Raw genomic sequence first — 14,489 nt, forward strand, 5'->3', positions numbered from 1 at the left:
GTCAGCGTCAGCGCGAATTGCCTAAAAACTTTACGGCGTAAAGGACTGCGTAAGCTCTTAAAGAAATTGACGGCGTCAGCGTCAGCGCTAATTTCTAGCGCTATTTTTTGCCAGCGTCTCATAAAACGGAAATATTTCAACCAAGTTCAGCCTAACAATAGCTATAAATAAAGAGCAGGTATTATGTTTTGAGACTGTATTGTAATTAGCTGCTCAGCCTATTAGTTATTTCCTTGCAGAAAAACAAGCATTTTAAAACGTTTGTCTGACAATCTGCTGCGTTTGGAACGCATATTCAGGGGCGCCGAAGCGATTTTTGACTGGATGGGCAGGAGTATGAAAAAGGGCACTTTTGTTGCTGAAAGGCCAATCTTTTTTGTAAGTTTTAAGATAAGATATAGCGATAATGCTCATCTATCAGCTCATTGTCGAGTAATGATACAAGTGTCCGCTATACAAAGAACAATGGCACGGAAGGGCATAATGCTATTTTATAATGATGTAATATAACTTACTGTGATGGAGAATTTTGTGTCGTGAATATTATTTTGAGGCAAAAATAGAACATTATAATTAGGCTAATAGCGAATAGCATAAATTGTTATAATGCAAAGTGTGCAGTAGCTTACAAGGCCTTAAAAGGGCACCATTGCCCCCTCTTCCCTCCCCATCCACAGAAATTTGAGGGCAGGGGGGCATTTGCTCCCCCTGCTCCCCCCCGCTTCCGGCGCCCCTGCGCATATTGTCCTTTCCAAGTGAAAACATGCGTTCCACAGCAGCGCTGGTTGGTATTGGTGTGTTGTATTTCAAAAACAAGTTGAAAACGTTTAGTTGGAAAGGTATCACTGTTCCAAGCGTGCTGTGATAGTTTAGCATGTATAAATCTTTTAACGAGGTCCATTGGTCCACTGCACCAACATCGCTCTTTTCAGGGGCATAGAGCTCTTGAAATAAAGTAGGCTATATTCAACGTCCGCGATGCCATTCATGGATTTTTCGCTTTCTGTCTCTGATCCCTCGTTCTCAATACATGGGTGATCACCATTTGGCGAAGTTCTTCCGCATGTATTCCAGGGAGCCATTCCAACCAACGCAAAAGCCGGTAATTCGGATGAGTCGCGCTGGCCAGAATACATTGTGAAACTCTTATTGTGAAACGAGATTTTCCATGAAAACAAAAAATGACGCTTAGCGCTTGACGCTTAAAATCGGCAAAATAGTTGACGGCGCTATCACTTCCGTCAACTGAAAAATAATTTGACGGCGCTAGCCTCAGCGTCAACAAAAAGTTGACGCCGTCAACGTACAACACTGGTGGTAGGCTATCATAATTTATCAACAGCAGTTCGTTTCTTTCATCTATTCAATCATAAGAGTTGTTTTAAATTAGAATCACCAATCATTAAAATTACGTTAGGTTTTTATTTGGATTGAGGTTTGTGTTGTCTTTAAGGGTGAAAAAAGGTGGCGCGCCTTGTCAAAGAATCGAACCCAGCACCTCCTTGACTAGCAGTTAATGCTTTGACATCCAACAGCAAACAAATACGGGAATCGTTTGTCTTCATTTGATGGCGGACAACTACCTCTTGGCTCAAGATTTAGAAATTTAAACACAAAAAAACCTGCCTAGCAACTTAGCTTAGTATCACAGGGCTGTTCAAATACCGTACAACACCCGCGGGAGCGAAAATCGTCGTGGGCCCATCAATAGGGCCCATACAATAGGCTACCATCAATTTAACCATTCACTAATTTATTCTTACATGGAAAAATTCAAGGCCGAAATGTGCCACCTCTCAAGTACTTTTTATTACTACATTGGGGCATTTAAGTTTCCTTAGTTGACATTTGAAAGGTAAACAGCAAAATGCATAGTAAAAGACCAGAGCTGAGGAGTCGGTGAAAAATACACGACTCCGCGGTTTACACAGTAACTGGGCGACTTCGGACACACCGAAATCCCTCCAACTCCACAGCAACTGCCAACTCCAATGCCAGGAGCATGTCTGTACCAACACTCATTTGTGATAACAGAGAGAAAACTGCATATTCTTTCCTCAGCATCTGGCTATTGACTTCAAACATTCAATTTCATTTAGCATCAGGAACTATTTTCTACCCTTGATAGCTATCAATGGCTTCGCAATCCACCTGCATGAATGTTAGCCTACATGGAACACGTGCAACTGCATTTTTTTAGCAACTAAAAGTTAGCGGCGGTCTGATTTGCATTATTTAACAATCTCTACAGAAATCCGACGTTTACCACGTGAATTTTACGGCTTTATTTCGTACTGTTGTTACGTCAGTGAAGAAAACGGTACAGAAGAAAAGACGTCATCATGGCAGCTTATCGTGTCACAATTTCTATTACGTCATCACAAGAAACAAACAAACATAATATTAAAAATAAATTTTAAGAATTTAATCGTCAAACATTTTAACATAAGCTAATATACATACATCTACTAAACGTCCATATACATTCCACCTCATATAGGCTACGTTGTTTCAAAGACGTCAAAAAGTCAAGCAAAAAGCAGATGAAAGTGCCTGGAGCCATTATCCTTGAAGATTATTTGCTCCCAACCAGAGAATCAGTCGTTTTTTACACTGATTCAACGTCTGAAGATGTTGAATCAATGTAAAAAACGATTGATTTGCTGTCTGGGAAACGACGCATATAAACCTGGTAGGCAAAGTTGTTTTTTAACATCATTTTCAAAGTAGAAGTGATGTTAAAACTGAACTGTTAGGTGAGGTTCCTTTGTCTCCATGAGAATTTGTGGTGGTTTCTGTTTTTTGTCACAGCCGAATTGATGTCGCGATAATGCCCGCTAAGTGCTAAAAGTGGAAAACTTTTCGTGCTTTCCTACACAGAATTAACGTCATTGGAACAGAAAGAAACAGTGAAATTTTTATGAGTATTCTCTTTCTACGAACAAGTGGCAAGTTTATACATTTAAATGACGTTGAAGCAAAGAAATTCTAACTTAAAAGCTACGCTAAAAAAACAAAAAACATTCAACTAAAAATAGTCTGCCAACAGCTGAAGAAAAGCATAAATAAGCAGCCAAATAAAGCTTTCTTTTTACGTGCGTCTGTTCAACATCTGGTAACGTTGAAATGATGCTATTATCAACAAATTTCTTGCTACCGGCTGTCAGTTAAAAAACTGTGAAGTTCTAGAGAAAAAAGGTCAGATTTTATCACGTGGTGTGAATGTAGTTGTCTTTTCATGGTGGCAGACAATTGGAACATGCTACCATTGCTATTGCATTATATATACGTATACAGACGTCTCATCAACATAAATGTTTCTAAATTATCATTTGGATGTAAATAATATCAAGAATAACACAACAAAATAATACAATAAGCATTTGAGCTGTAACTGGCAACACAGGCAACAAATCCGTTTTTTTTACATTGACTCACAGACGTTGAATCAATGTAAAAAAACGACAGATTTGCTGTCTGAGTGGTCGTGGCAAATACAGCTTCAACGCAACGTCTTAAAATGATAAATAAACGCAATATCATCGTTTCAAGGATAAGATATTGGAAATACCAAAGCACCTGTTTGGTTTCGCACCAACTCGAATTGAATGGCAACAAGTTACATTTTTTTCTACGTTGTAGAGTCAAGAAACGATGTAACCGCTTAGCCGGAGGTAGACCAGTGGCAGTTGGCAAATCTGATCTTTTTTACATTGATTCAACGTCTGCAGACGTCAATGTAAAAAAGCACAGATTTGCAGACTATGTTGAAATTGGCTCGACTGTGCATTGGGAAGGAATTAAAGTGTAGGGGTATTCCCAGACAGTAAACGTCTGCAGACGTTGAATCAATGTAAAAATGACGGATTTTGCTGCCTAGAGATCACAAAATTAACGTTAAAAAGCACGTTAGATTACGTTGCCAATTGAATAATGCTATTGCATCGGGACACGGCTGAGTGCAGAATTGGTAAACAATTGCATATTTTAAAAGTGAAACACTGGAACACCAGCCGTTAGGAATACAAGATGGGATCGGTCGGAGGAGTCTGTGGAGGAGACGGAAAATCCCTAAGATCAGGAAGATCTTGCGCCGCAGGATGCTGCAGACCCCCGGAAACACTTCTTGCCAAATCGGGATGGAAACTGACGTGGGATCTGGATCCGGTTGATGCGGATTGCCGATGTGTCCTGGAGGGTGCGGGGTCGGAGGATGATAAATTAATAGAACGAGGAGGAGGAAAGGTAAAGGATGGAGGAGCTCCGGAGGGTGAGGGACTTTTCAAAACCGAGGTTGGGTTAATTGGGGGCGAAGGGGCAATTTTAGAGTGAAGGTTAGATGCAATAGATGATAGGTGTTCTGAGGATAGACCATGTGGAATATGATCTGTAAAAAATAAAATTGTCATAAAATTGTCCGCCCCGATAGCTCAGTTGGTTAGCGCGTGACTTCTAGAACAAAAAAGCTTCAAGATCAAGCGGCGCTGGTTCGACTCTCGGGGTGTGCGCTTGAGCAACGTACGCTAAACAAGACTTCAACAATAGGAAACTTCACTCTGTCAATCTCGGTGACCGGGCCTGCGTCAGTGATTCAAAGCCTCTCCAAGTATGCGAAACTGCCAAGATTAAGCTCTGCAAGAAGCTTTCCCAGTCCGAGGATAAAGATTCAATCAATCAATCAAATGCAATAAAGTGACGGATTTAAAATTAAATGGAAAGTGAGGTTTTGTGATAACTCCACCATTTGGTTTACAAATCCTAAAAAAAAAATGAACTGACATTATCCGCTCAAACAACAACTACAACTTTAAAGTGGTTTGCTCAGCGGAAGGGAAAACATCTTATTTCTAACCAAAAAGAAACCGCTAACGAGAAATCCCATAACATAACTACTCACTGGAATGAGTAAATACAGATGAGTTGTGGATCTTTTTAACCGTGTCCTTGAATGGGTTCCGATGGGAAATGTCTGCTGACAGTGCGCTATTGTTGTTGTTGTTATTTGCTGCGGCATCGGGTGGTGACGTAATCTGGGCTTCCGTGGAGTCCAGCGACCCAGCAGTGGTTGAAGATGACTTGGAGAAGTTTTCCTGTTTCTTTTTTCTCTTCGGAGGAGCAGGAGAAAACAAGTGAGCGCAGTAATCCTCGAAAGTTCGTTCGTCTTTGAATTTGTCTATAATCTGGCGGAGGTAACGGGTTCTTTCTTCGTAACTGGAGAAAATTGTCGTCAAGGAAAAATCAATTCTGAAGATGTTCAAATCCACCATCACTATCAGTCATTTTTTACGTTGAAACAACACTATAAGATGTAAAAAAACGAGAAACTTTCTTTTAACTAAAGTCAGGATATTTTGTGCCAGAACATACAAAATGTAGATCAGATCTGTAATTTCAATTTATGAATAACATCAGTCAGTTGGTTACTTGAAAAGGGCTAACATGAATATGGCCGAAAACGTTTGTAATTTTTAGTTTATTTTCATGTTATTATGTCAAATGCCGTCTGGTTGCTAAATTTGATTTGTCAATATACTAAAACACAGATAGAAAACACTAATTGTTTCAAGAGCAACAAAGGATACAATGGCTGGTAGAGATTGATGAGGGATCGTTTGGCTCTTCCAGCGTTGATGGCGGTCTCCCGGACCAGGACTGGGAGGATGCGGCCGTTCACTATGGCTCCGTCGAACAACGGACCAAAGTAAGGGATCTGGATGAAAAAAGTCAGAGACATGCTACTTGCTCTTCTGGAAAATGTTGTAGTCTCACATGTCAGGTGATATCTGAAGAAATTTATTTCTGACGTTTCATCAGTCGGAGTGACTGACTTTTTAAAGGACATTGAGATAGCAACAACCGTAAAAATATTTAACATTCTTGAAAAACAAAATATTGAATCGAGATGTCTCTATTTTGCTTCAAAGAAGCCTGGTCTTCAACCCGAAACATCAGGGTCGGCCGAATGTGTCAGGAAAACACACTTTGGCTTGCCTTTCACTCCTCAAATAATAACAGTCTTGACCAGCCTGACAACTCGCCTGCTAGTTTAAAAGTCACTTCTCAACACGAAATCATGAAATAAAATTAACGGTGAAGACAATGGACTATCAAGATGCCTTAACGTTCACTTTAAATATTGACCACCAACCTCCGGTTTCTTTATTATTTGGACTCTAAAGAGTCCGTGTCTGATGGGGTAGATAACGATGAGGACGTCCCCGAATTCTGTCGGGATGATACCGCGGCGATAGTCCCGACGATGTTCGCTCCAAACGATGTGGACCTCATCGTTCCCAAGATGGCGAATCTGAAGAGAACGCAGTGATGAAGAGGAGACCGTGGATGTACAACGGATCCCATCAGTTGTGGAAGAGACGAAAATGAAGAGGCAGTGACGCAAAGTAGACGGCGGATGAATATAAAATCCAAGAGTAGAATGAACCATGTCAAATGACGTGCAATAAAAAAGAAACTAGATTTGTAATAAATATCAGGAAACCGTTCAATAGTGCGAGTATCTAGAGTAAATTTATGAAATAAACCAATTTTAAGAAGTTTGTTAAATTCTAAAACCTATCTTCGGTATTTAGTTAAAAGTTTTCAATCACTTTAAATCATTTCCTCACTTTCATATTTCTCGCAGACTCATCCTTGGAAGGAAATCTAGTAGCGACGTGATATATGACTTCGAGTGTCGATGTTGCGTAGTAGGGCGTGGTTTGCCCAGTGCTGCCATCAGATAGTAATTTGCCGCGGAAGCCGCAATGGTTCGACAAGTCAACCTGGAGTAGGAAGAAAGCTTGAAAGTTACTGACGACCTGTGTCCAGCATGCAAAATCCGCCCTTTTTACATTAATTCAACGTCTGAAGATGGGTATAAACTGTGTAGCAACAAGTCCAGTATGACGCGCTGCAATCTACTCCAATGTATTCCGTTTGATTTTTACGTATAAAATACGTGTGGTGCAACCAGGCAAACACAGTTCGTGCATAAAAACCCTTAAACGCATTTCTTTCATCTTCTCTCAGTCGGACGTTATCTTCACGCAAACCGACGCAACTAAAAAAACAATATTTCTTCAAGTGCCAGCTTTCGAGCGGCGCGTGCAAGTGTTGATGACAGAACCATTTGAAATTTACAACGCAGATGACAATGTTGCTTGTTGACATGCGGCACAAGAAATAACCTTATTAACTGCAGTAAAATTGCCTTTAACGTGTTTCGCTGATGACAAGTAGCAAGTTTATAAACACGGAATAACGCCTTTTGCCATAAAGATATTAAAAATTCATACTTTTATGTTGTTGCTGGTTATATTTACGCGTTAAAAGGGTACCCGCTGTCAATATATGGTAAAAGAGATGCAGTAAATTTTAGGTTTATTCCATTTATACATCGATTCAACGTCTTACTAATGTTCAAAGAAGTATAAACCAGTTGTGATAATGTTTATTTGTTAAGGGGTTAACCACTTTAAGATTTACTCAGATGATTGGATCGCACCAGCACATCTAGCACAAGTTTACTTTTTCACGCCGTTTTAACGTCTCCAGACGAAAAAAAAACTTTGGCTGTGGTCAGGCTTTCAATTAAAATAGCACAGAGAAAGCGCAACGGTATTAAAACTGTTGCCATGGCGAACCGCAGTTACAGCGTCGACACTGGACAGTGTTGGTTATGAATGCAGCAGTTCTCATAACAGACAACTTTATCACGTTCTGGGGCTTTCGTGAAGATTCCATCACTTTTGGTCACGTGAGTGGAACTTTGAAAGTGACGTCTGTCAAATTTTCATCTCCCGAAACAACGATGCGAAAAATTACGTTATAATCGAATTACCGTACCTTAATTTCTAAAAACAGCTCACAAAAACAAAGTGCTTTGACACCGACACATCCCAGACAACAAAATCTGTGATTTTTACATTGATTCGCCGTCTACAGACGCTGAAAATGACGGATTTTGCTGTCTGGGATGAAACTTAGTCTACCAGTGGTAGACTCGGTGTTGTTTCGCTTGGCAAAAAAACTGGAGCTTGTTTAGTTGTAACGTTACACAGTATGTGGGAAATTCTGCACGAAGTACAAAGGAAAAATTCCGAAGATTTTAGAAACATCGCAGCAACTAGGAACTCAATCAACAGAAACAAGTGCGAACTGAAAACTGTGACGTCATTGACAACGCGATGACATGAGACCACTCCTTGTTGCGCAAATAGTTACCACCATGTAAAAGTCAAGTTGATGCAAAACTGCAACGAATTGAATGTAAACATAGGAATCATTGCAAAGCTCTATACCAACAAGAGAACTAAAAAGTACCTGAAAAAATAAATACTTTGGTTCACTACTGAACAGCTATTTCGTTTCTTAGATATTAACATAACATAAAATTATTTTATGACATAAACCATAAAACAGATTTTAAAATCAAATCCTCTTCTTCTTACCTCCCAGCCTAAGCCGGCTACGAAGTTCTCGTATGCTTCGCTGCCTCCGGTGTTTGAAAGGACGGACAACTTATCTTCCTGGCCCTCGGATATGTAGAAGACTGCCACTTTGTGGGTTTCACGACTAGAGTAAATAGATTGGAAACACTGTTCAATTGGGTCACGGTTGATCATGTGAGCAGAAGTTATGATACGACATGAGATACAAAATATAAACGTGATCGGAATCATGACAACCAACGACCATGACAGCAAATCAATGTAAAAATGGTTGCTTTGCTATCTGGGAAGGTGTTTGAAAGGTTTTGAGCCGAAACTCTTGACTCTCTCAAACATAAGGCTCCCTGATGCAGCGGTATGTTCGTCACTCTGGCGATCGATAGGAAGGTGGTTCGACACCTCCCGAAAGCAAGTGGTTGTGTTTTTTAAAACAACTAACGACATGCTTGAAAGTGGACACAGATATTGATTTTTGTTGCTATTTCTCGAGCTCACCAATGTCGAGAGTCAAGATTCTTCAATTCTCTGAGCAGTCGCTCGTTCTTCGTCAGCAAGTTGACTCGGTGGCGGTTGTCACGTGACAAGAAACCCATCTCGGCGCAGAGCAGCCGAGCGTGATGGTAAGGCGTGTGGGTATCCACCTTGTGACGTGGCTGGATAGAGGAACACTGCCAGCTGGCGGAGATAAAAAATCACGATCAAAACATTAAATATATTTGATGCTTACAGCAAAGGCACGGATTCGGAACAAAAATATCCGACCACTCAAGGACCGACAACAGATGGTCCTTTCTCAACTCCACAACCTTGCTTATAAGATCACAACCCTCGCAATTGAATAAACCTAGTATCGTTCCTTAGATGAAATACAATACAATTTTGGTAGAGATGTTACTTTTTTCTCCATGAACACGTAGCTCAGTTATGTTTGCTTTATTAGGTAAGTTCACTGACTCTACATGAAGAGAAATGGAGGTCGCTACAGAAAACTTAGCGTTCTGAATGCTTGGATGAAGATCAGGCTTGTTGGACGCAAAATGTAGAGAACTACAGCAAATGAGATTATCTTAATTAATTTATACAATTTTGTTTAAACCTGAAAGGTTTCTCAAGTTGAAAGGCTTCTCAAAACCAACTTACGCACGGAAGCTATTAAAATCTATTGTACAAACCTACCTGGTGGTAGAAGCGTTGCGCTCGTAACTTGAACACAGGCTTTCGTGGTGATTCAACATACACTCTGTTGCGGTAGACTGCAGGTCATCCAGGAGACAAGCAGGAGGATTGGAAGGAACGTTCAGAGGGAAACCGATCTTGCTTTGGCACTCAGGGCTGGACCAACCAATGTATTGCAAGAGCTGGAAATGAAGTACAAATTCAACTTAACAAGTTTCAACTTTATAAAGTTGGTGTACAAAGTGATTATGACAGCAGCTTATTTTTAAATGTCACATTCAATAAATTTTTGTCATCTTCTTGCTTGGTTTTGGGATTCATGGCTTTTCTACTGTAAATCAAACAACTGTTCTTTCATGCAAGTTTTTTGCTTTTGAAGTTTAGCTACCTTCCCCAGTTCGTTGGCGCACTGGTATATCGCATACAGTAGTTTTTGTTTTGGTCTTGTTATTGACAATAAAATGTAAGTTTTCAAATGAAAATAAAATCCTAAACGGATGTTGCTTCTTCGACTAAAACAGGCCACTCACTGGCAGCGTCCCATCAGCCAACTTTGCAAAAGAACTGAGTCACCTTATCACCCATGTTTTTATTTTCTCACCCAATTGCGAGTGGGAAGCTGACCAATCAGTACTGTGAATGAGATGAACGATCGTGATCACAAAAAAAATTCAAAGTGAAATTCAAATATGTTAAATTAAAATGAATGAAACAACTATAAAGCAAGTAAAAAGTTTTCGATATCTTGGGACAACAATAAACTGGGGCGCAAAGATAACAAAGGAGTTCAATTTACGTATTGTTCAAGAAAACGCGGCTTTTCAGCAAGTGGAATCAATATTATGCAACAAGTAGGCTACGTATCTTTCTCAACTAGATACAAGGTATCAAAAGTGTTATAGTGTTATATTTGTGTTATATTTATTCAATTTTTAAATATAATTCAGAAACCTGGACAATCAACAAAAAAATGACTAAAGGAACAAACGGGTTTGAACTGTGGGCATTTTGAAAAATGCAAAGGATTTCCTGGACAGCCGGAAAAACCAACCAAAGTGTTTTAAATCAAGTTAAGCAAACAAAGAATCTACAGAAAAATATCAAAGAAAAACAACTTCTTCTAGGACACGTGCTGCGAAAAGGAAAATTAGAACATCTCGCGAGCGACGTCCACGTCTCACAGGCAAAATTAAAGGCAAACGTGCCCATGACAGACAAAGATGAACCTACTTAAACCAACAAACCGACAAAACCAACACCAACACACCTAATACAGACAGCAAATTACAGAGAATCTTGGAAACTTTTTATATAAGAGGCAGTCAATGCTTGTAATCAAGTACAACAGTGGAAGAAGAATAATGTCACACCTGATCAAGTTTGTCCGGGCTTCCTTCGGGCAATCCATTGTCGTATCGCGGCATGACAGTGGGTGTGACTTTGCGCTTGACGCCTTCCTCGGCTCGGGCGTAATCGATGTAGGCGCGACAGCAATCCCTGGCTGCTTGGCTGATGGCTTGGTCTAGGGTTGAAAGTGGCTTACAGCTCACTGCAAAAAGGGGAGAGATTAAGCTTTGGTAATGACATGTTCCTATCGACACAGCCCTGCTTTTAGGTACTACACGATAAATACAATATAGCAAAAAGTGAACGGTCAAAAATACACGTAAACTATTTTAAAGATGTGTTTTGCAATCACCAATTGTTGAGAACATCGTATATTCTATCTCGTAGCTGGCTGCAGCTTACAACCCAATCAGCAAAAGATGTATTTTTAAATCGTTTCAACGTCGCCAGCTTTTTGACGCGGTGACAACTTTTGCTAGCTGGGAATAAGCGGGCGGCAACAGCAAGTAACCACAGTAGGACATGATCAAAGCCTGTGATTGTGGTTATATTTATGCGATCTAATTCCAATTTACAATTACGTCAACAAATGCGATTCGTGAAACATTGAAATGGATGTACCAGGCATGACACTATCTTCCACACCGGGAGGACCATACAAGATGGAGGAATCCCAACAATACTTTCCTCCAGCATCCCTGACAATGAAGCGGACGCATCGGTTGGAGGAATTCATGTCCGCTGTGGCGCCACCACCTGGCGCATCAGCCTGCAAAAAAACGTTGCTATGGTTACAGAAGGAAGCAATTATTTAAAAATGGTTTCAGATAATTGAAGAAAAACAGAAGCCAAACAATTGAAGTTGTAGGAGAAAGCATCACAGTTAATCGAAACATAGGGTCTCTATTTGAATACGAAAAACATGTTGATGAAGCCACAGATATCTGGCGAAAGCTTTGCAATAATTTTCTTTTATCAATATTGTGTGATACTATTCATTCCCCTAAGAATTACTAATTTTGTGACGAACTGTCTCGGACAGACTATTAGTTTAAAAAATTCAACAAATTCACTGTACTTCAATACCTGAAAACGTCACAGCAACGCAAAATGATATCTAACAAAACTAAAATTAACCGGACATATTCGGTACCAATACTGGCAACCCTGAAAACATACTTCAGCAGGTATCTCTACAACGGATAGAAGGCAGGAGTCGTTGTATATCAAGAACTGCAAATCATGTAAAGAAATGTTATAATGATATATAGAAATATATAGAAATGGGTATTTCGACCAAAAAAAAACAAAAAAACAAGGAGCAGTAAAATAAATAGAGCAGTAGTTAACGTTTACGAACGCAGCATTTTCGCGGGACAATATCATATTATGGTATACTTTTTATATATTTAGATTTCAAACGGGGCTTGACACAAGCCAAAATGTTTATTTCTTCGTTTGAGTTGTTATTTGTTGGTCTAACTAAACCCGTGCAGAGTTGCTCTACTGCATATGCTTCTGGTACAAGTAATTTTACTCCAAAAGGAACGTATAATCATATTTTTATAGCAATAAACACTTCGATTATTATGAAAACGTCATTATAATGACACCAACTTACTTGCACGTCAGGAGAGTTGAACAGAGATGCGCTCAGATTGTCAGTGGAGTTGATGACGTCATGATGCTCACTGACGCGGCAAGTGAGGACAGATGAGCCCCGGGCCAGGGGGAAGTGGCCTAGATGGTTGGTCAAGTGGCCCAGAACTGTGTGAGCCGCCAGACTGACAGCTCCGTCTTTGCCTGTAAAGCATTGAAAATGATATGTTTGTTGTTTTTTGTATGTGAAACAACGGAAAATCAACGTCATGAATGTAAACTGACCGAAATTGGCAGTCACGCTTCTGTTCATGCCTGGTTTGCTCCTCATGCTTGAGCTTCCAGCTGTGGGCTCCTGGACTTTGTCCAAAGGAAGATTCGGATCAAAATCCTGGGAAGCTAAGTCCGACAGGCTGTAGCTGTGCTTTGCACTGTGTCCTGGTTTGCCCAATGCTGCCGTTTGCAGAGCCTGTCATAGCAGTACGTTGATTAATTCAAAATAAAGGCAAAACATTTTGGTTGTATCGAAGTTGCATTTGCAAAATCAGCGTCAGGAACGTTGAGCCCTCGTTGTGATGCCCTCGAATAACCTAGAAACGCAATAACTCGAAAACGCAAAGTTTCGAGTAATTTGAAGTTCTGCAGGGTCTTTTACTTTTTCACTCCGTTCACTTTCTGATGTGTTGATGAAGGATAAAACACCAATAAAACGAAAAAATGGCAAATCTTGTATGAATAGTTTTTTCGGTAGCAGAGTTTATGTCTGCTGCGACCACGGATGAATCGCTGTTGATAATGATGGGGTATTTCATTCATTGGTGGGCCACAATTAGTAAGGTACTTTCAGCGAAGGTAGTACTTTTAAACGTTTCATCAAATTTACACGTAAACAAACTTACTTGCTTTCCTTAAGAACACAAGCGGCACCACTGTCAAAGTTTTTGACATGTCCCGGCTTGGAATCGAACCCACGCTTACCAGAACCAGAAGCGAAGACGCTAACCACTCAACCACAGACCGGAATATATTTCTACCTCATACAACAGCGTACCTTGAACACAGTCCGAATCAACCTCTTCTCACTCTGCACTCCGTAGGTCTCGGTGAGGAGCTCGAGCGGGACTGCCATGCACCAGTCCTGGATGCAGAGGAGCAGGGACACGATCAACTGAAGATACAACACAAGGCATCAAGCTTCCTCCTTCCAACAGTTCCTCATATTGAAACATCGAAGCAACGTCTCGAGACGTAATGTATTCAACAACGATTGAATCGACAAAATTCGATGAAGACAAGCAGCAAGATTTGAGTAAGACTTTAAATGGTGCAATAAACAGAGGACAGAAATAAGGACAAACGAAACCTTGTCAATGCGCTGGGTGATTCTGCACGTGTGTAACTAGAAGCTGAAGGAAAACCTCAAAGGAACACGCGGACTATTTAACATCGACAATGTGATGTAGAAACACAAACAATTAGTGCCCGGTGTTTTTACGTAGCTGCCGCACACTGATGTGAACTTCTGTATTATCGCGTAGTGTTGTACGATTGTAGCAACTGCATAAAGTAGCACGACCATTGACCAACCTGTCGACCTGGCTCGCTAGTCTTGGCTTCGGCAGTATTGAGGAGAGCCGATATCGTCAGCGACATCACCTGTCGATGGATAGGGTGGTTAGGAACTCAATCGAGATACTAGTTTGGCGAACAAATTAAATGTCTCTTTTCAAGTGAGATACATCCAGTAATGCAGCGAGTTGGTGATTTGGTTTTATCGTTTATCATCGTAGGTAATTGAACTTTGAATCAATGTAAATCGGAAGCATTTTCATACATCGGTTTGGTTCAGTCACAAACAGCTAATCCCCCAGCCAGCAAGACTGGTGTTTTTCACACTGATTCAATCTCTGCATACGT

At 40.4% G+C, this 14,489-nt stretch overlaps 1 protein-coding gene across 1 annotated transcript in view; it reads right to left on the reverse strand.

The window, feature by feature from the left end:
* Nucleotides 1-2,270: 2,270 nt before the first annotated feature.
* LOC145780565 (ral GTPase-activating protein subunit alpha-1-like) overlaps nucleotides 2,271-14,489 on the reverse strand; it is a 48,454-nt gene continuing 36,235 nt past the window's right edge. Inside the window, exons 39-53 of the mRNA XM_082592191.1 lie at nucleotides 14,160-14,228; nucleotides 13,624-13,740; nucleotides 12,858-13,041; nucleotides 12,595-12,776; nucleotides 12,153-12,206; nucleotides 11,595-11,742; nucleotides 10,997-11,175; nucleotides 9,627-9,808; nucleotides 8,946-9,125; nucleotides 8,451-8,574; nucleotides 6,627-6,782; nucleotides 6,149-6,307; nucleotides 5,583-5,710; nucleotides 4,898-5,211; nucleotides 2,271-4,387 (exon numbers count right to left, since the gene is read on the reverse strand). Of these exons, the coding sequence (XP_082448317.1) occupies nucleotides 4,017-4,387; nucleotides 4,898-5,211; nucleotides 5,583-5,710; nucleotides 6,149-6,307; nucleotides 6,627-6,782; nucleotides 8,451-8,574; nucleotides 8,946-9,125; nucleotides 9,627-9,808; nucleotides 10,997-11,175; nucleotides 11,595-11,742; nucleotides 12,153-12,206; nucleotides 12,595-12,776; nucleotides 12,858-13,041; nucleotides 13,624-13,740; nucleotides 14,160-14,228 (2,547 nt within the window). The 3' untranslated portion in view covers nucleotides 2,271-4,016. The remainder of the gene's footprint in view (nucleotides 4,388-4,897; nucleotides 5,212-5,582; nucleotides 5,711-6,148; nucleotides 6,308-6,626; nucleotides 6,783-8,450; nucleotides 8,575-8,945; nucleotides 9,126-9,626; nucleotides 9,809-10,996; nucleotides 11,176-11,594; nucleotides 11,743-12,152; nucleotides 12,207-12,594; nucleotides 12,777-12,857; nucleotides 13,042-13,623; nucleotides 13,741-14,159; nucleotides 14,229-14,489) is intronic.

Source organism: Aplidium turbinatum, chromosome 12 (genome assembly GCF_918807975.1).
Source record: "Aplidium turbinatum chromosome 12, kaAplTurb1.1, whole genome shotgun sequence".
Taxonomy (NCBI): Eukaryota; Metazoa; Chordata; class Ascidiacea; order Aplousobranchia; family Polyclinidae; genus Aplidium; species Aplidium turbinatum.